Below are 19,004 nucleotides of genomic sequence, written 5' to 3'. Positions count from 1 at the left end.
GCCAACCTCTGCCCCTGCACTTGCCAGGCAGCCCTGGGAAGGAGAGGGCTCCCCCTCTGGGTTAGGAAATTCCTCCTGGGGATTTTGTGAATGGGGACTGAGCAGGGAAGAGCTTCAGTGGGGCACGACGCCATCGAATCCACCCTCCAAAGCAGACATTTTCTTCCAGCGGGGAACAGATCTCTGAAGCCTGGAGAAAAATTGCAATTCTGGGAGATTTCCCAGCCCCACCTGGAGGCTGCCAACCCTGCTAGGTAGGCTCTGCACTGGGCCAGCCTGGTTTGGACTCCTTGGCCAATGGAGTGGCGCCATTCCCTGGTCACCTTTCCAGCTCTGGCGCTGCTTGGAAGGAGAAAATCAGTTCCAGATTTGGCCTCAGACGTGGCTGTCTGGCATAGCGCGGGGGGGTGGGGTGGGGCACTGGCCACGTCTAGGCCTGCTTAACTTTGCAGGCCTCCCTCCAGCCCTTAAACTGGAGTGAATTCCAACACCTCCTATCTGGCCCCTGGGAAGGCCCAGCTGCCTTCACATTGCTGAGCAATTCAGGAGCCGTGGCTTGCTGGATGCAGTTTGGAGAGCAGGCCTGATGGGATGGTCCTTCCTAAAAATTGTGAAACACCTCCAGGGTTTCAAAAAGGCAGCCGAGTGGGTCAGAGAGCCACACCTGGGTCGCAACCTGCTTTTCTGGGTTCTGGGTCGGATGCCAGCTCTCTCGACCTCTGCTTCCAACTCAAGGGGAGGTTCCAGTGGTCGTGCCCCCCCCCCCTTGGGCTGAAATGTGAGCCAGCGCCAGCACCTCCCGATGAAGCACAGAACTGGCCTGGAATAACAGTTCATCTCCAAGCAAGGGACATCCGAAGTGGCAGCGTTGGGTGGGGTGGGACGGGGACTGCATGTAATCACCACAACCCAGCTGAATTGCCTCCCATCCCCCAACGTTCTCCTCCCCAGGCCCCACCCCCAAACCTCCAGGAATTTCCCACCCCAGAGCTGGCAACCCTACAAGGACCAGAGTCAGTTCCAATTTGCTTGTGTAGCTCCCTGACTGGTCTGTAATCCAGTTTAGCTCTTGACAGGTTCTAATTCCTCTTAGGGATCTCAGGTGGCAGACAAGGGAGGCTCGGACGGGGCCAGTGCGCTGGGCCATCTGCCTCTCTGATATTTCCCCCACAGTTCAGCAGGCAGAGGGAAGGAGAAGAGAAGGAAGGAAAGAAAGAAAGGAAGGAAGGAAGGAAGGAAGGAAGGAAGGAAGGAAGGAAGGAAGGAAGGAAGGAAGGAAGGAAGGAAGGAAGGAAGGAAGGAAGGAAGGAAGGAAGGAAGGAAGGAAGGAAGGAAGGAAGGAAGGAAGGAAGGAAGGAAGGAAGGAAGGAAGGAAGGAAGGAAGGAAGGAAGGAAGGAAGGAAGGAAGGAAGAGGCTAGTGTGGCACGCTGATAGTGCTCAGGACGCCCCTTTCGACCTGAGGGGTAGCCTGCAGAGAAGGGATGCAGAGCCCAGGCCCTGAAGCCCAGGTGGGTGGACCGGTGCCCTTGGTGGCGGCACTGAGGCTCTCCCTCTTCCAGCCAAGCTAGGCTTTGAGGAAGCAAGAGGGAGGGAGCCAATGCCCAAGAGAACTAGGAACCTGCGGACCTTGCAGGGAAATGGCTCTCACCTTGGCAGGACCTCAGGTGGACTCAAACGGCTGCGGCTTCTGTGAGTTTTGCCTTCAAGGGGGTTGGGCGAGTGTCAGGTGGGGCGCCAGGGAAAAGAGAACACGGGCACTGCTGGCCGGCGGCATCCCCTGCAGACTCCCCGGCCTTCCGCAGATGAAGCCCCCTGAAATAAACAGACGCCAGATCAGAGGGCAACAGGCAGACGGCACTTACGACTCAGCACATAACGGGCAAGATGCAATTCGAGGGAGTCCTGAAGGGGCAAAGAACAACTTCCTCCCCTAAGCGTTCCTTTTCTAGCAAGATGCGATGGCACATATCTGACTATTCCTGTCCACGTTTCCCCACAGATGTCCCGCTCCCACTGGCAAAGACCACCAGCAATACAGGCCCACCTGCACTGTTAAATTGTCCTCCAGAGACACCTGGGAACTGTCATTAAAAAAAAAGGATGTTGAAAGCTCTAAGCCCCCTTTCTCCCACCGTTTCCCCGAGTCCCCTGTTCAGGCAGAAGGAGTGCCTGTTCAAGCACTTAAGTCTGTGGTGACCGCAGTGCTGTCAGTGCTGTCAGTAAGTGACCGTCAGCAGGTAAGAGAGGATACTGAGAAAAGTACTGCGGATTAGATGGAAGTTATGCACAAGGAAGGCTGCAGAGTTTGTGTGCAAGAACCTGGCCTCCTTGACTGCAGGAAGCCACGGAGGGTTGCAGAATGCCCCAGGTGGTTGCAGCTGCAGCCTAGCAATATTCCTTTGGTTAGAGAGGGGGGATTCCGTCTTGTGGAGACTCTCTAGCTCAGTTCTCGTCTTATGTCTTTGTTTCCAAGTTACCACCATGCCTGCTACCAACGACGGTTGGCCGGAGGATTTCGGCTTCAGGATCAGTGGGAACGGCCCTTGCTACATCCTGGCTGTGGAAGAGGGCAGCAGCGCCCAGGTGGCAGGCCTCCAGCCAGGGGACCAGATCCTGGAGATCGAAGGCCAGCACGTGTCCGCCATGACCTGCGAGGCCCTCGTCGCCTTGGCCAGGCAGTGTGAGAACGTGCCCCCCAGCATCGGCGTGGTCTCAAGGATCCAGCAGCTGGACCTCAAGCCCGGGCCGGAGGGGCGCTTTGGCTTCACCTTGGCCCATGGTGGCGGCTGCCCCCTGCAGGTGGAGAGCGTGGCCCCCGCCTCGCCAGCCTCTCAATGCGGGATCAAAGCAGGGGACTACATGCTGGAGGTCAACGGGATCCCTGTGAAGCAGTACGAGGAGGCAGCTGCCGTGATCCAGTCCTGCCAGGGACGAAGCCTGCAGCTGGGACTCCTGAGGGTGGGGCGGCTCCAGAGGTGGGCCAGCAGCAGCGTGAGAGAGTTCGTGCAGAGTGCAGATGCCATCCATCAGGAGCGGAGGCAGAAGGCCCAGGAGTTCAGCAAGAAGGTGGGTCTCCAGGGCCGGGGGAGAGGGGAGTCTTGATTCGAAAGCGTAGACTTTGTGGGAGTGCAGAATTCAGGCAGAGGCAGACAGGGCTTCCATGCCTGGTGGCCCCAAACCTTCTGGGTTTTGATCTCATGTCTTGCCAACTCCTGGTTGGGAAATTCCTGGATATTTGGGGATGCAGCCACTGGAGGGGGAAATTTGGAAAGGGATTTCACCTAAAATCTATTGCATAACATAGAATCTGCCCTAGTTAAAAGATTAATCCAGGTTGATTGCTTATTTTCCTTAAATCCTCCTTATGTGGACATCAAGACTGGCTCCCAAGTATAGAGCTCGTAGGCCAGCCGGTCCCTTGCCCAGAGGAAACTTTCCCTGTAGCAAAGTGAAGAGCCTTGAGTTCTAAATGTGCCATTCCCTTCCAGACTGGCAAGGCAGTTTTCCTGCATGCTCAGTGGCTGTGTTATGATTACAGAGGGATTAGTGAAAGGAAGTAAAAGTCTCTTTCTCCCTTTTTGAATTACCTAGACTCAGCAGGAAGCATGGAGGAATGCTTCCATAAAATCCCCTGAAGGAACCATTCACACATTTAGTGGGGTGGGTGGGAAAGCTCCCACAAGAGACTGGGCTGTGGAAGCCTCAGGGATAATCTATTCCAGGCCTTTCTGCTAAATGTTCTGCTTTCTTTTTTTCTAAGCTGGTCTCCCTTTCCCTGCAGGGGTCTGCAACCTGCGGCTCTCCAGATGTTCATGGACTACAATTCCCATCAGCCCCTGCCATTATGGTCAATTGGCATTGCTGGCAGGGGCTGATGGGATTTGTAGTCCATGAACATCTGGAGAGCCGCAGGTTGCAGACCCCTGCAAGAGATGAAAGGGCAAACGCAGGCAGGCAATCGTATGGCACAGGCATCTGAAAAACAATCAAGAGGCAACTTGCCTTGCGCATGCATCGAGGAGACTGACAAGCCCGTGGAACTTAAATCTGACCCACTACATTTCAAGGTGTTTGTACAACTAGGCTTTGCTGCTGGACCTACACTGGGATATTGGTAGCTGTGGGAGAGACAGGGGCGAACCTAGGCAAACTGGAGCCCAGGGACAAAACCTGAGTTTGGCGCCCTCCCCCCTGCAAATGGGCGGCCACCCTCCCCCACCATGAACAAACAATGATTTTTTTGCACCAGCTCACAAAACACCTCCCACTACCAGCAAAACATCCATGGCTCTCTCCCCACCAATTCTTTTCCTAATTTCCTAATCACAACAACCCTATGTGGTAGGTTGTTAGCCTGAGAAACAACTCCAAGCCAGTGCAAGTGGGTATTAAGCATGTAAATCTCTCACAAATCACCCCCAGCAAAACATTTACCAAACAAATGTCAGCATCATCTCTCACAAAACACCTCCAGTGGAATCCACCCCCAAACAGCATCACTTTCAATGGTGTTTAAACTAGGGAGCTCAGATTCCTTTTTTAAATCCATCTTAAAGGAAGAATCTGGGGTCCCCGGTTAAAACAAAATTGAAAGTGATGCTGTTTGGGGGTGGATTCTCCCCTACCCTAAAACAGCATCACTTTTGAAGGTTGGAGATTCAGATGAAACAAATTCAGCCAGAATCTGGGCAATTTTGGGCAAATTTGGACAAAAAGTGTCCGATTATGTCCTGCCCAAATATGAACAAATGCAAGGTATTTGGGCTTTTGGGGGGGGGTATTTTTGGTGTTTTTTGGCCTGCAGGGAGGGCATTTTTAAAGCTAGCAGCATCATGATTTCAGGGTCATCATCAAGAGACTGCCCTGATGATACCACCCAAGTTTGGTGATGTTTGATCAGGGGAGCAAAGTTATGGACGTCTCCAAATGGAATGCCCCCCCATCCCTCATTGCTTCTTCAGTGGGAGCTTTAACAGGAGATGGGGCTACTCCCATTTGAGGGACCATAACTTCATGGTCCCCCTGAACCTAACTTCCACCAAACTTGGGTGGCATCATAAGAATAGTTTACCAGATGATACCCTGAAATTTTGGTGTCACTCTAGCTCTTTAAAAAATACACCCCTTCCAGGCACCCCAAGAAATCTTGCCCAAGATTCTCTTGTTTTGGCAGTGACTTTGCTCCATTGTAGCCAATGGGGAATTTCTGAGTGTGTAGTGTTATAAGGCTGCACATTACTTTGAAGATAGAGGCACCAGACTTCTTCAAGGTGGCTCCTTCCAGGAGGCCTCCTGGTAATAGCATCCAGGTTTGGAGGCCTTTGCTTCTGGGGGGTTCCATTTTTATGGGCCCCCTCAAAAGGCTTATTTTGTTTCCCACTCCTGCCCATGAAGCCTGGATGGCCTGAGTTCTCTCAGAACTAACTGCGTGCCCTCACTCCACTCCTCAAAATCAAAGCTCACCAAGCTTTAGCTGATGCTATGACTAAAGATACCATTCGAGTTACCTTGAAAGTCTGGCGCTTCTATTTTCAGGTCAGGAGTCAGTGCTATCACACTCAGAATTTCCCCGGTAATCTGCCAGGCTCTTCAGCAAATTCTATGGTGGGAAAAATAATTATTTTTTCCCACCATAGACTTCTCAGTAAGCTTTTCGTTATGCCCAGATGGTGTTGTGGTAGAGGTTTCAACAGAGGGGCACTGTAGTAGTGGGAAATCTTGCTCTGGGCGGGGGCACTTATTTCCTGCAGGGCTGGTGTGGAAGTCTTTCCCGAAAGGAACTGCAGCCAACTTTTGCCAAAGTTTCGCTCTGGGATGGCTGCACGCTGTGGGCACTCAGGTTCACCCAAAACTCTGGTGCCCACAGCATTTTCTCTCTCTCCACACACATTTTAGCAAATTTTGGTTGGTTCCTTTCAGGGAGACTCACACCAGCAGCCCTGCAGGAAATGCCCCTCACCCAGAGCAAGACTCTACCACAGTGCTTTTCCTGTTGAAACCTCTACCACAGAGCCATCTGGGCATAACAGAAAGCCCCATTGAAGTCTATGGTGGGAAAAGTAATTTTTCCCACCACAGAACTTGCGGAAGAGTCTGGCAGATTCTGGGGAATTTCTGAGTGTGTAAGCACTGACCACACATTTTTTAAAATAGAGGCGCCAGACTTTCAAGGTGGCTCCAAGAGGTCTTGGGTAATAGCATCCAAGCTTGGTGAGCTTTGCTTCTGGAGTGGGGGGGGGGGGCGCAAGTTGAGAGAGTTCTGAGAGAACTCAGCCCACAGGCTTTCATGGGCAGGAGTGGGGAAACAAAATAAGCCTTTTGGGGGACCATAAAATTGAACCCCCTGAAGCAAAGGTCTCCAAACCTGGATGCTATTACCAGGAGGGCCTCCTGAGCCACCATGAAAGTCTGATTCCTCTATCTTCAAAAGTGTGCAGCCTGCCTACACACTCAGAAATTCCCCATTGGCTACAATGGAGCAAAGTCACTGCAAAACAAAGAATCTTGGGCAAATTTCTTGGGGTGCCTGGAAGAGGTGTATTTTTGTGTTAGTGAGCCATCCGGCAAATTTCAGGGTATCATCTGGTAACTATTCTTATGATGCCACCCAAGTTTGGTGTAGTTAGGTTCAGGAGAACCAAAGTTATGGTCCCTCAAATGGGTAGCCCCCATCTCCTGTTAGCTCCCACTGAAAACAATGGGGATGGGGGCATTCCATTTGGGCGTCCATAACTTTGCTCCCCCTGATCCAAACATCACCAAACTCGGGCGATATCAACAGGACAGTCTCTGGATGGTACCCTGAAAGTTTGGTGCCGCTAGTTTGGTACCCTGAAAGTTTGGCGCCCCCTGCAGGCCAAAACGTAAAAAATGCTTAAAATTTATAAACACACAAACGACCCTGAAATGGTGGCGCCCCCCCCACATGACCAAATGGGAGCGCCCGGGGACATAGGGTACCCCCTGTCCCTAGGCAGGTATGCCACTGGGGAGAGACGAACCTTTGCTGCAGTGGGGAAACTGTCTGTCATGCAGAGCCAGTTCGCACGATCTCCCCACCTGTTTTGCCACCTGGGTATCAGAAGGCACCTTCCTTCCAGCAGCCCAGGCTGATGTCTCTGCCATGGGAAAGAGAAAGAGACATCCGCACCAGAAGTTAATCTCAGTTGCTTCCGGCCCTTCTCTGCAAAGGCTACAACAAGCAGGGGCAGCTCCTGACACTAGTTTACCTCTTTGGCTTGACCCAGTCACTAAAAAGGCCCCTCGCTGCTCCCTCAGGTCACGAGCAGAGCTATTGACTGCAGAACTGCAGCTTACCACCCTGCGCCACACCCCTAGAGAGGTTAAAGCACAGATTTAGTACAGGGGGCGTCCTTGCAACACCTGGCTCACCAAGATCCAGACCGGCTCTCATGGAGCAGCTCCCTCTTCCATCCTAAATCAGACCACCGAGACCACCAGTGTTTTTTTGCTCAGACTGGCGCAGGTCTTTCCCACCACTCACTGCCTGGGCCTTTGAAGGATATTGACAAGCTACAGGATGTCCAGAGGAGGAGGGCGACCAAGAGGAGGGAGAAGGTCTGGATTCCACGCCCTATGAGGAGAGGTTAGGGAGCTGGGCATGTTTAGCCTGGAGACGTGAAGGCCAAGGGGTGACATGACAGCCCTGTTTAGGTATTTGAAGGGATGTCATGTTGGTGAGGGAGCAAGCTTGTTTTCTGCTGCTGCGGAGACTAGGACCAGGAGTCATGGGTTCAAACTACAAGAAAATATTCCACCTAAACTTTAGGAAGAACTTGTTGGTGGTAAGGCCTGTTTAGCAGTGCACTACGATGCCTCAGAGGCTGCCAGAGTCTCCTTCTCTGGAGGTTTTTCAACAGAGGCTGCATGGCCATCTATTGGGAGCACTTTGATGGTGTGTTCCTGCATGGCTGGGGGCGGGACTGGATGGCCCTTGGGGTCTCTTCCAACCGTATGATTCTGTGGATTGGAGATGCTGAGGATGGCCCCTCCCCAAGGCTCCCTCTCTGTGGCCCCCTCACAGCTATAATATAAGGTTCCTCGAGATTGATCAGGAGCAAGCAAGCAAGAAAGCCTTTCTTTCCCAGTTTGCTGTGGACACGAAACGGAATCCAGTTTGCACAGGTCACAGTGGGCTCTGCAAAACTCGCACCTGTCTCCTTTCAAAACTGGGACCAGCGTAGAACACAGCAGCAGTTACAGATAAGCAGAGCGGACCGTGCAGATGTGAAACTTTCAGAAATGATTGAAGTGGGCTATGTCCCTGGAGGGTTCCACAACCCCTTCTCTCCTCGGCTGCCTGGGCTGCGGCATTCAAAGGACCCTCTTCCTCCCTCGTGTGAGGCAGCTGCTGCAGGAGAGACAGGCGCTGCTCCAGATGGAGTCACCTTCAAGTGTCTGATGCCTCATGAGAATGTCAGCCCCGATCACGTGATTTCTGTGTAGACCTTGCGGTTTCAGGATGTAGGTTGCAAACGCCTGTTGCTGCTAATTGGCTCTGGAGAGCCTCGAAGTGGGCCAGGCACCTGGGGAAGGGGCTGCGACTCCTTTCTTCTGCCTTATGCAAAGTTTTGCTGCTCCTCCTTGGCATCTTGTACTTCACATTCCCATTTCTATCCCCTCTCTGGTGCTGGAGGTGAGAGATGGGAATGCTCAAGAAGCTGTCCTGGACACGAGGAGGGCATGTCCACGAGGGGGCTTCCAAACAGTGGGGCTAAACGGTGTTTGCAAGCAGCAAAATTTGGCCTTCCAAGATGGTTCAACCCCAACAGCTCTCTAAAGCAGCACGCACCGACAGTTGCCGCGTTGATGTTTGTCATGACCTCACAGAACAGCTCATGAAGAATAAAGCTGGGGAGGGGTCTGTGGCAGAGCACCTGTGAGGGGCACGGAGGGTCCCAGCTTTAATCCCTGGCCTCTCCTTTTTCAAAAAAATGAACCAGTCAGTAGGTGACGTGAAAGACCTTTCTCTGCCTGAAGCCCCGGAGAGCTGTGGCCAGTCAGAGTAGGCATGACTGGTCCTGATGGAGGGAGGATCAGATTCACTCTAAGACGGCTTCATGGGTTCATGCGAAAAGGGCTTCAGATCGGGTGGGGGCCAAAGCTCGAGATGGGTAAACACTTGAAACTTCCTTTTAGAAGCCGCATGTACATTTCTGGTATTGCTAGGAGGCTGAGAACTGGACAAGACCCAGGAAATGTCAGTGATGGTGGCCAATGGTTCCCTTGGGGGTTTCCAGGCCATCTGGGGTCATTTCTGGTGCAGGCAGAGAATCCCAAGCCAGCCCCTTTGTTCCTCAGAAGGCTGTTTCATGCACAGGTGCAGGAGATCCTGGGGGACCAGCCGGAAGTGAAAGAGAAGATGTTCACCATCCTGAAGCAGTATGCAGCTGAGAGGAAGGTGGACTACTTGGCTTACGCCCTTGCAATGGTTCTTACCAAAGAGTCGCAGCACCTCCTCCTGGATAACATCAGGTATTTGGCAACCTTCCTCGCGCGGCTGTTTTGCGTAGAACACGATGCAAAGGGCCGAGGCGTTTAGTACACCCTTGTTGACTTCCGTGTCTTTCCCATTTGTGCTTCCTGGGATTGTGAGCTGATCAGGGGGCAGGGAAGGGGATTGGGTTAGTTGAAAAAATGGTAAACATGCCACACAGATGGCCGTAAACCTTAACAGACACTAATCGCTTTGCTGGGGGGGGGGGAAGAGGGGGGTGGAGGTTAGATTGCACAGAATCGCTGAACTGTAAAACAAAGGACAAGGGCTGCACCAGAAAAAAACCACCTTCCGAGCTTCCCAGAGAACGCCACACCTAGCGCCCCACCTGCTCTGAAGGAGAGCGAGCCTCTGAGAGTGAGCAACGTCATTAGGAGCGGGAGGGGGGACCAGGAGGTGCACATGCAGGGATCCGTTCCCAACGTCTCAATGGAATAAGTAAATAAATGCATAAATGCATCCATGTGCAGCTGAGGCAGCAGGAAATACATCCAGCCACCTTTTATGAAATAGAACCTCTAATGCTGTTTGCCTGGACTAAACTGCCAGCTGCCCTTTTGGCCTGACCTTGGCCAGGTAGCGCATGTTTAACACATGAGGGAAACATCCTTCTGAATCTATCGGGGGGCGGGGGGGCGGGGGGATGCAGCTCTGCAGTGGGGCACCGTCTGCACGTGAGGTTCATGGAAGGGATTATGGACCTTCGGAGACCCTGGTCATTAGGCAATAAGGCCTCCATCTGGCTCCGCGCTCCCAATTTCTGCTTCTAATCTGTGCAACTGGGAGAGATTGCCGTTTCCATAACAACCTCACACAAGGGCAGGCGAAGGGAGACAGCTGCCCAGGAGTCTGTTCCTTCCTTCGGAAGGGCCAACTGCATTCCCGAACCTCTACCAAGTGCTCCTCAGTCTTTCTCCAGCTGCTGTGTTGTCCTCACGAGAGGGGCTGGGTGGTTTTATGGAGTCAGACCAACAGTCCTTGAAGTTCAGTATTGCTACTAGAAGCTCTCTGGAGCCATTCCCTGCACAGCTCCAAGGGATACTCAAACTAGTGATGTTCTGCTTGCCTTGGTCAACATTGGTGTCTCCCTGCGTAATCTAAAAGCAACAGACATGAACACTTCTGTGCTTTGCAGTGGCCAAATAAAAGTGTGTTTTTGGACGGGGAGGGGGGCATTGCAATAACATCTGAGCCAAGCAGACCAGACTCCCACCAGCCTGTGACAGTCATACCCCATGACCTGCCCCTCAACATCAAGAACAGGAAAGGCAGAGGGGCTGGAGTCGAGGAAATGCGGTGTATACAGGGCCAGGCAGAAGATGCCCTGGAAGAGCAAATCAAAAAGGCTCTAAACCTTGACCGGTCAGCCCAGAGCGGGAATATTGTGGCCGTCCTCAGCACTGATCCGTTGCTGGGGAGGCTTCCCAGCTGCCCAAGAGCCGGAGAAGTCTGGTTTCTCTACTGCACTCTGGAGCCAGCCCCTGGACAGCTCCCTGCGCGTGTGGGTCTGCCCTCAGCCCTCGATCCCCCACTCCAGTAATAAGGCTTCCCTGCTACTCCCTGCCTGCGGTGGCCTCCTTAGCCTCATCCTATGTTATTCGTTTATTTACATTCTCACTGGCAGTCAAGGCAGATGACACATAACGAGTCAATACAATCTGCAGGATGGGACATTCGAGAAACAGCGCGGTGGGAATTAGGGTTGTAGATTTAACCCACCAGAAATCTAAAAACTGAACTGAAGGAAGCCTAACCATTAACATGACACATTAAACACTGCAAAAATTACATGGTAGGATCCAACTTACAGCAAGCTGTGCAGAATAGCATATCTCACAGTCCCAAGTTGTTCATCCAAGTAACTTTGTGAATCATTTTGCACAATTCAACGTTGTTGTCTGCACAGGAAAGCCTTCTTAAATAATTTACTTAAATCCTACACTCTGGCCTTGCACAGAAAGGGGTTTTCAACCCACAGACACTTCATAGATCTGAGACTCTGGCACTTGATGCCAGCAGCAGCAGAGTTCTGGGCAGCGCCAGTGCATTTAGGACCCACCAAGTTACTCTGTCTGAGCTCCACTTAGGGGGACTCAAAAAGAACACGGTCAGAAAAGATAGTGACGTTCTTAAATAACTTGCCTGCTTCTTCTCCTTTCAAAGTCACCTTCATTGATTGCAGCCTGAGGAGGTCCTTCCACAGTGCATGATGACCTGGTTTCCTCGGGCGGTGACAATACTTGGATACTAGTAGTGACAGCTCAGTGGGAGAACGGATCCGAGCCCCGGAGCACGTTCCACCCCACATGGAACCACATGGGTCTCTAGGAGCTGTGTGAGACCCTCGGGCCATTCCCCAGGGGTCACTGCTCTATGTTCATCAAGACCAAAATAGAGGAAATGAGGGCAGATCCCTGATATTTTTTACAAGATAAAATGTGAGATGCCAGTAAAATGGCACGAGATTGGAAAGGCCTCCTTTTCCATCAGCACTGCAGACCCCATCTGAACCCTCCCCAGACGGCTTTGTCACTATGAAGAAGAAGAAGAACAAGAAGAAGAAGAAGAACAAGAAGAAGAACAAGAAGAAGAACAAGAAGAAGAAGAAGAGGAGGAGTTTGGATTTATATCTCCCCTTTCTCTCCTGCTGGAGACTCAAAGGGGCTGACAATCTCCTTGCCCTTCCCCCCCTCACAACAAACACTCTGTGAGGTGGGTGGGGCTGAGAGAGCTCTGAGAAGCTGTGACTAGCCCAAGGTCACCCAGCTGGCGTGTGTGGGAGTGTGCAGGCTAATGTGAATTCCCCAGATAAGCCTCCACAGCTCAGGCGGCAGAGCAGGGAATCAAACCCGGTTCCTCCAGATTAGATGCACAAGCTCTTAACCTCCTACGCCACTGCTGCCCCCCACTTCCAAGATTAATCTCAGAGCATGCATTCGTTCCTTCTTCCTCTCTCTTTCTCCCCCAGCTGAAGATTTTCTACTTCAGGTTCCAAAATGACTGACCCTCCCCCTCCACTCGCAGCCACGTGCAAAACATAACCTGGGCAGCTGACTGAGAGCCTTGCTCCTGAGTAGCCTCCGGAGAGACTAGATTTCCCCCTAGAGTGCCCCCAGGCCCCGGAGAGACCAGCGGGCCGGACCAGACCAGAGGGGGCTTCCAGGGACCTTTGCCACGAAAATCCTGGGCACACATGGAGCTGCCAAAAGTTTTCTACCCCGTCGTCTAGCCCCTTTGGGCCCTGACCTACTTGGCCAGCCCAGGCTGCCCTGACTTCAGGAGACCTCAAAGGCTAAGCAGGGCTGGCCCCGGTCAGTCCTTGGGCCCTCAAGGAAGTGCAGGGCTGCTGGGCAGAGGCAGCGGGAAATAGCAAACCGTCTCTTGCCTTGCAAACCGGATGGGGCCATCACAAGTCAGCAGCAACAGAAGTCAGGACTTTCCACCACCGATCACGTTGGACGCAAAGGAAGTACAGAGAGGAAATCTTGCTTTGGGATGTTGTGCCAGCCACCGGCTTGGATTTAAAACGGGGTCAGAGAGATATGGGGCGAGGTTCTTCTCCCTGTCTATTGCCTTGGGCAGTCGGGGGCGGGGGGGAGGGGATGGTCAGTGGGGTCAGTGTCCCGTGGGCTCTTTGCTGCCGTCTGGGTCTGGATGCCAGCCTTGCGGGGAGCCAGTCCACCTGCTGATCTCTGGCCCCTTTCTTCCCTGGAGAGGGAGAGCGCCTGCTTCTCCCTCCGCGTCTTCGTCCTCACAACAACCCTGCGCGGTAGGCCAAGCCGAGGGGCCGGGACTGAGCGCCTGCCCTGCAGCTAGTGGACGACACTGCCTTTGGCCCCACACGCGGCGGCGGTGTGGAGAGTCGAGGGGGGAGGGGGCGCGTGCGGCGGCGGTGCAGCCTGCCTGCCCCCCCTCCCCTCCCCGCTGGGCTCCCGGCTGGCTCCGCCCCGCCCGGCTCCCAGTCCGGGCCAGCTTCGGCGGCTGGCTCCTTTGCAGCGGCATCGGGCACGTGCGGCGGCGGCGGCGGCGACCCCCTGCTGCCCTCCTTCGCCCTTCCCTGCCGCGGGCCGGAGGATGCCCGGAGGAGGAGGAGGAAGATGAGCTGCCTCGGGTAAGGAAGGCTGCGGCGCCCGGGGCCGGCGGGGGGCTGAGCGCGCTGCGGAGCGCAACGTCCCGGGCCAGCGGTGGAGACCTGCCAGGCGCTTTCGGAAGCCCCCGACTTTTTCCGCAGCAGAGCACCCCCCCGGGAGGGGGGTGGCAGGCAGGCGGGAGAGGGCAGCCCCCGCAGAGCCCCTGGGCCAGCGCCTGCTGCGGGCCGGACCAGACCAGACCAGGGGGCTTCCAGGGACCCGTCCCTGGAGAAGCGCTTGCATGGGGGAGGGAGGGAGGTCCACCTCTGAAGCCCTCTGCCCCCCCCCCCCCCGTCCTCTGCACTGCCTGCTCTTTCGGGAACTGTTCCTCCCTCCCGCCGATCCCCCCCCCCCCCCGTAAGCACTCCTGTACAGTTTGCAGAGCTCTCCTTGCAGCTGGGCTGAAGAAACTCTGAGCTCAGGATGGGGGGGAAGGTAGCTGAGGCGTCTCCAAGACTCGCGCCTCCACCGCATGATGCCACCCTTCCAGGGACTCCATCCCCTGCGGGCTCCCCTGTCCTGTCCTCAGCTGGCAGCTGCCCATGGGGTGGGCAGGAGGGAAACAGCGGTCCTCAGTAGTTCCCTCGGCAGACCTTGGTGGCTGAGCCGGATTCACCCTCCTTAACTCTGGGATGGGAGATCCCCCAGGGTCCCCCTGCCGAGGCAGGCAATGGCAAACTCCCCTCTGGGACTCTCGTGCCTTGACAACCCCACCAGGGGGTCACCATGAAGAAGAGGGCGAAGATACCTCGGGGGGGAGGGGGGGTAGAATAAAGATTGTTGCCAGATTCTTGTTCTTCATCCTGGCATAGAGTCTCCCTTTCGGAGTTTCTGTTGTTGAAAAACAGCAACTGGAGAGATGAAAAACTCCCCCAGATCTCTTTCTCTATCACACAAATATATTTAAAGATATCTCTATTTCCTAGGTTCGTTTTACAATATAGAACCACATTCCCAATGGCTCAACAAATACCACCCTCCTCCTTTTGTCCTTCTAACGGAGACTTATCCGGGCAGGCTGACAACAGTCAGAAACCCCTTTCCAGAAGGTCTGTGTTTTAGCACACTTCCATAATGCAAGCACAGCGGTCCCAGCTTCAGAAAGGGCTTTCTAGCAGAAACCCCTTCCAATAAATGTGCAGGATTTTACCCAGGGGTAAGTCCCAGGTGTTGAAAAGCTGAAATGCAATTGTTCTTTCGCGCTTAGATGTGAAGATCTGCTTGTTCTTTTGAAGTACTTTCAAGATACACTCAATGCACGAATATGTGGGTTCCTCACATGAGATCTCCAGAGATCTTGTGATGTGAATTGCATGTCTAAATGCTCCTTTTCAAAAGGTCAGTCTGGGGATCTGATTCTCCCTCATGCACCCACGTGGAGTGTTTTGCTTTTCTTTAACTATTCACCATTTGCTTACTTTTCCATCTAGTATCGGTTGGTGGTAAACAGAGCAAAACAACTCCTCCCCCTATTCTAAACAGCCCACTCTGGGGGGAGATGGGGGGGGGGTGAGTGCAGGCCTACTTTTAGAACAAAGATGCTTTCAATCTCTAGCGCAGATTAAATCTCTTCCCTCTGGAGAGTTCTTATTACAGGAGAATTTGTCACTGAGTTGATTTCAGAAACAGCTGCAATGCAAACATTTCTCCCTGGGCGTTTGTGTCAACTGAAGTGGCTTGGAGCCCAGCAGGGGGACGCAGGTTCTAGGGAGGCTGGCTGCGTTCTTGAGTCCATGTTGGTTGCTAAGGAGATTCCACGAGCTTCCTCGTCCAGACCCATCTAAGGGTGACGGTCAATTGCAAAGAGGCCAGAGCCTGGATTCCAGAGGGGGAGAACCCCCCACCCTCCACTCCCAAGAGCCTTGGCGGAGGCATCAAGGTGGAGGCACCCTTTTCTCCCTTTCCCTAAAGGCCACCTAAAGAGGATGTAGTGGGGGAGAAGGGGGGAAGGGGGGGAGCAGCTTTAGGGCCTCTGTTCCTGTTTCTGAGCAGCAAGTGAGGACATGAAGGTCAAGTCCATTTTATCCACTTAAACAACTCTGGAGTGCAGTTAATTATCATGGCCTCGGCTGGCCAAGGGACCCCAGAAGCATCTCATGGCAGGGCCAAGAGAAGAAAGTAGCCCAAATCACACCGTGAGGCAATTTGTAACGTTCCGGGGGTGGTGGGGGATTTGGCGCCAACTATCTGCCTGGTTAACTTGGTTGGAAAATAATGTTGTTTTTAGTGTATATGAACCTTGAAATTGCTGCTGAGTAGATACAAATTGGATGCGTGGGAGGGCACGGGGATCCCAGGGAGTCTTCTGGGGGAGGGGGGGCAGCCTTTGCAGCAGTCCTGCCCTCATGGCTGCTGGCAAGCAGAAATCCTTCCATTGGTGGCTGCAAACTGGCATCCAGATCTGGCTCAAGTCGGAAAAGGACGAGGAGGTGGGTGGTTTCATGCCAGGGCCTCATGGAAGCACAGGTGGGAGGGGTCTGGGGAGGGGGCATCCTTCACCCCTGCTGCATTTTGTTTGTAATGTGGAGTGATTCTCCCAGACCCCTTCGGTATTGCTGCAAGAAATGCATATGATGAGGTGCATGGAGCATATGGCGACGGTGCTCTGGGTTGCATTCATCTTTGCTCATTACAAAGCTTTCCTCCTTGCATTGAGCCAGAGCAGATGAAAGTTAAGTGGCAGAGCTGAGGCCCCCGTGGGGCTTTTGTCCAGAGAAAGATGTTGCTTCTGACTTGGTTATGAGCCAAGCAAAGTGCTGTGAAGCTCCCTCCTCCTCCTCCTCCTCCGTTTTGAAAGGGGCCTGCCTCTGGAGGATCTGAAAGATTTAACTAAACCACAGAGGGCTTTTTGCAGTTTAGGAAGCGTTGGTGTCAGATAGGAGCTCTTTGATCCAAGGAGCTGGCTGGCTTCCTCTGCATCAGAGCCACAAGTGATTGCTATTTCCAGTCAGAATTGGTTGCAAATAAACCAGCATGATTGATGGTGCTTTGAAGACTGTGGAGGACGACCAGGCCCTTCCAAGTCCAGAGTTCAGCATTTCCACAGCAGCTTGGAGGAACTTCTCTTTGGCATCCGTCAAACGCCCTCCCTCCGCCACTGTTTCTTGCTGACTTTTTTGAACTGGTTTTGCAAAGGGAGGGAGGGAGGGAGGGAGGGAGGGATCCAGCCTGCTGTGAAGAGTGGCAACTTTGGACCCTGCTGCCCAAAAGCACGGTCATTCAGGCTTTGCACCCAGGAAGGTGAGAGGCATTGTGGGAGAATCCTCACTCTCCAGGTTCAGTAGGACTGGGGTGGGTATCTTGCCACAGGACAGGGCTCTGTAAATCCTGGGGGGTGGCAAATGCTTAGATTTGATGCCCCTCTCGCCCGAGATCAGGGATGCTGGAATTGCAGCGCTGCAGAAGGTCCCTCTGAGCCAGGCCTTGAGCTGAGCCCTCTGCCTGCTGCTTGGGGGCAGAGGGCAGGGAGTGGCAAACCACCTCCAAACCACCTCTTGCCTGGTGTGCGGGAGAGCTGGATGGCTGGAAGGGGCTGCCTGTAGGTTTGATTGCTGGAGTCCCAGAGAGGGCAGGGAGGGGCATGAGGAGGAGGGGGGGATGTGCGCAGAGGCTTTGCTCTTCCTTCTGCCTTCAGCTGCGACACTCTGGCTCCTTTGCCTGCATGGTGATGGGGGCCCGTTTGCCTCCCAGTTTGTGTTGCTTGCCTGGCCCGTGATGTGTCCTTTTGTCTCTCTCAGCTGATCCTCTGCCAGGACTGTCCTTCGGAAGAGACCAGAGGACAAAAGCCACTCGATCGGCACCTCTTAAATTACCTGAGCAGGGAAGGTGGCATCTTCTTTGGTTACCAGAAGAGTGGCCTGCATCCCCCCGTCCTTTCCCAGGAGCGACGTCTGGGGTGGCCCAGGGCGAACCGTATCCCTCACGCCCCAGGGACTCAGCTGTAGCCTATTAATAGGGAAGGTCACCTCTTCACAGGCAGAAAGTTACAGCCAACCCTTTACGCCACTGGCAGCTCCTCTGGCTTTTTGCCCCAGGCGATTATGGAGATCATTAGGATGCCAAGCAGAGGAGGGGGCACGCCCACGACCCAGAGAGGTGCCCTGATGCTCTGATGGATGGTGGCCTTCTTCTCTGGCTCACTGGGGACCCTGCTGCTGTCAGGGGGCAGGTTCTGCACGCCCCTGGTGCTCCCATCACCGCCAGGGCTTGGCTCTTGAGTTTCCATCCTGCCCTTTTGGCCAGTGACAGACACGTGATATTGACGCATGCAGTGGGAACGTGCACCCCACCAGTGTCTCGGTCCAGAAGACTTTGCGGGGTTTCAGGAAGGCTCCCACAGACCATCAGCAGGTGGACAACCAGACAGAGGGCAGGTGTCCACATGGCTCCAGCCTGAAGTGGCTGTGCGCCGCCTGCTCTCTTCGCTCACATTTTCTTGTGCAGGCCTTCCTGAGAACAGCATAGCCGGGATCTTGGCCCGCAGCCGAGACGTGTTGGCCTGCTGGCATGCCCGAATTGACCATTTGGGGCTGCTTCCCTGGTGGAAATTGGCCCTTAGTGTCCAACTGATGAGTCTGTGGCAATCTCTACCTTAGTCAGATGCGAGCAGTATAGCTGGAGAGAAATCCTGAGCACTGTGGAGAACAGGGCCTTTAATCCACCCAGGGCTTGCACAAGCAGCAGGCTTTGCAGAGGTAAACAACATCTTTCTCTTGTCCATTTTGGACTTGCCGTACCTCAAATGAGAAGCAGCCATTCAGCCCCATTAATCCTGTTGACTTTGACAGGAACTGATGTTTTAACCAGCCAAGACGTTAACATTCTGGTCAGCCTCCAAAGGTTTGACTTTTTGCCAGCTTCGGGGTGGGGGGGGGGCATAGCAACATCTCGGCTTTTCTGGGATTTTAAATCCCAGGACTGCTGCTGATTTTGGGGCTCCCGATGACGTCCAGGTGGGGCTTGAAGACTCTCCCAGAGTGACAACGGATCTCCAGACGAGAGGAGTCAGTTTCCTTGGAGGAAATGGCTGCTGTGTGGGGTGAACTTTATGACGTTCTGCCCGAGGTCTCTCCACCCCCAAATCTCTAGGGATTCCCCAACACAGTTGGCCACACCCTGCTGGTTATATGAATTATGCGCTCAGGGCTGGACACGTCTCTCTCCACCCCAACATCACCCAGCCTGAAAAAAGAGGTCTGGAAAACCCCAAAGCTTTGCACACCCTGCCTGTGTTATACTGGCTGGTCCCAATAAAAAGGACGACACAGCTTCTCTTTTAAACTCAGACCCGCTTGGCGACTGGCAGCCGCCCTCTGACCCAGCTGGCTGCTAGCTGTGAGTTTTCGCTCCGTTAACG

General features: G+C 53.8%; 1 protein-coding gene across 4 annotated transcripts in view; it reads left to right on the top strand.

Annotated features, from left to right (window-relative positions):
- LOC125432170 (Grid2 interacting protein) overlaps nucleotides 1–19,004 on the top strand; it is a 47,216-nt gene that overhangs the window by 435 nt on the left and 27,777 nt on the right. For 2 of the 4 annotated variants that reach the window (XM_048495577.1, XM_048495576.1), the window contains exons 2-3: nucleotides 2,475–3,067; nucleotides 9,342–9,496. In XM_048495577.1, coding sequence (XP_048351534.1) covers nucleotides 2,483–3,067; nucleotides 9,342–9,496 — 740 coding nt within the window. In that variant the 5' untranslated portion in view covers nucleotides 2,475–2,482. Of the gene's footprint in view, nucleotides 1–2,474; nucleotides 3,068–9,341; nucleotides 9,497–13,495; nucleotides 13,630–19,004 lie in introns of those variants that run through there. The other 2 variants (XM_048495579.1, XM_048495578.1) reach the window with 1 other exon arrangement.

Source organism: Sphaerodactylus townsendi, linkage group LG04, assembly GCF_021028975.2.
Source record: "Sphaerodactylus townsendi isolate TG3544 linkage group LG04, MPM_Stown_v2.3, whole genome shotgun sequence".
Classification (NCBI taxonomy): domain Eukaryota; kingdom Metazoa; phylum Chordata; class Lepidosauria; order Squamata; family Sphaerodactylidae; genus Sphaerodactylus; species Sphaerodactylus townsendi.
The sequence above is the reverse complement of the archived record's forward strand: the minus strand, read 5'-3'. Positions and strand labels throughout refer to the sequence as shown.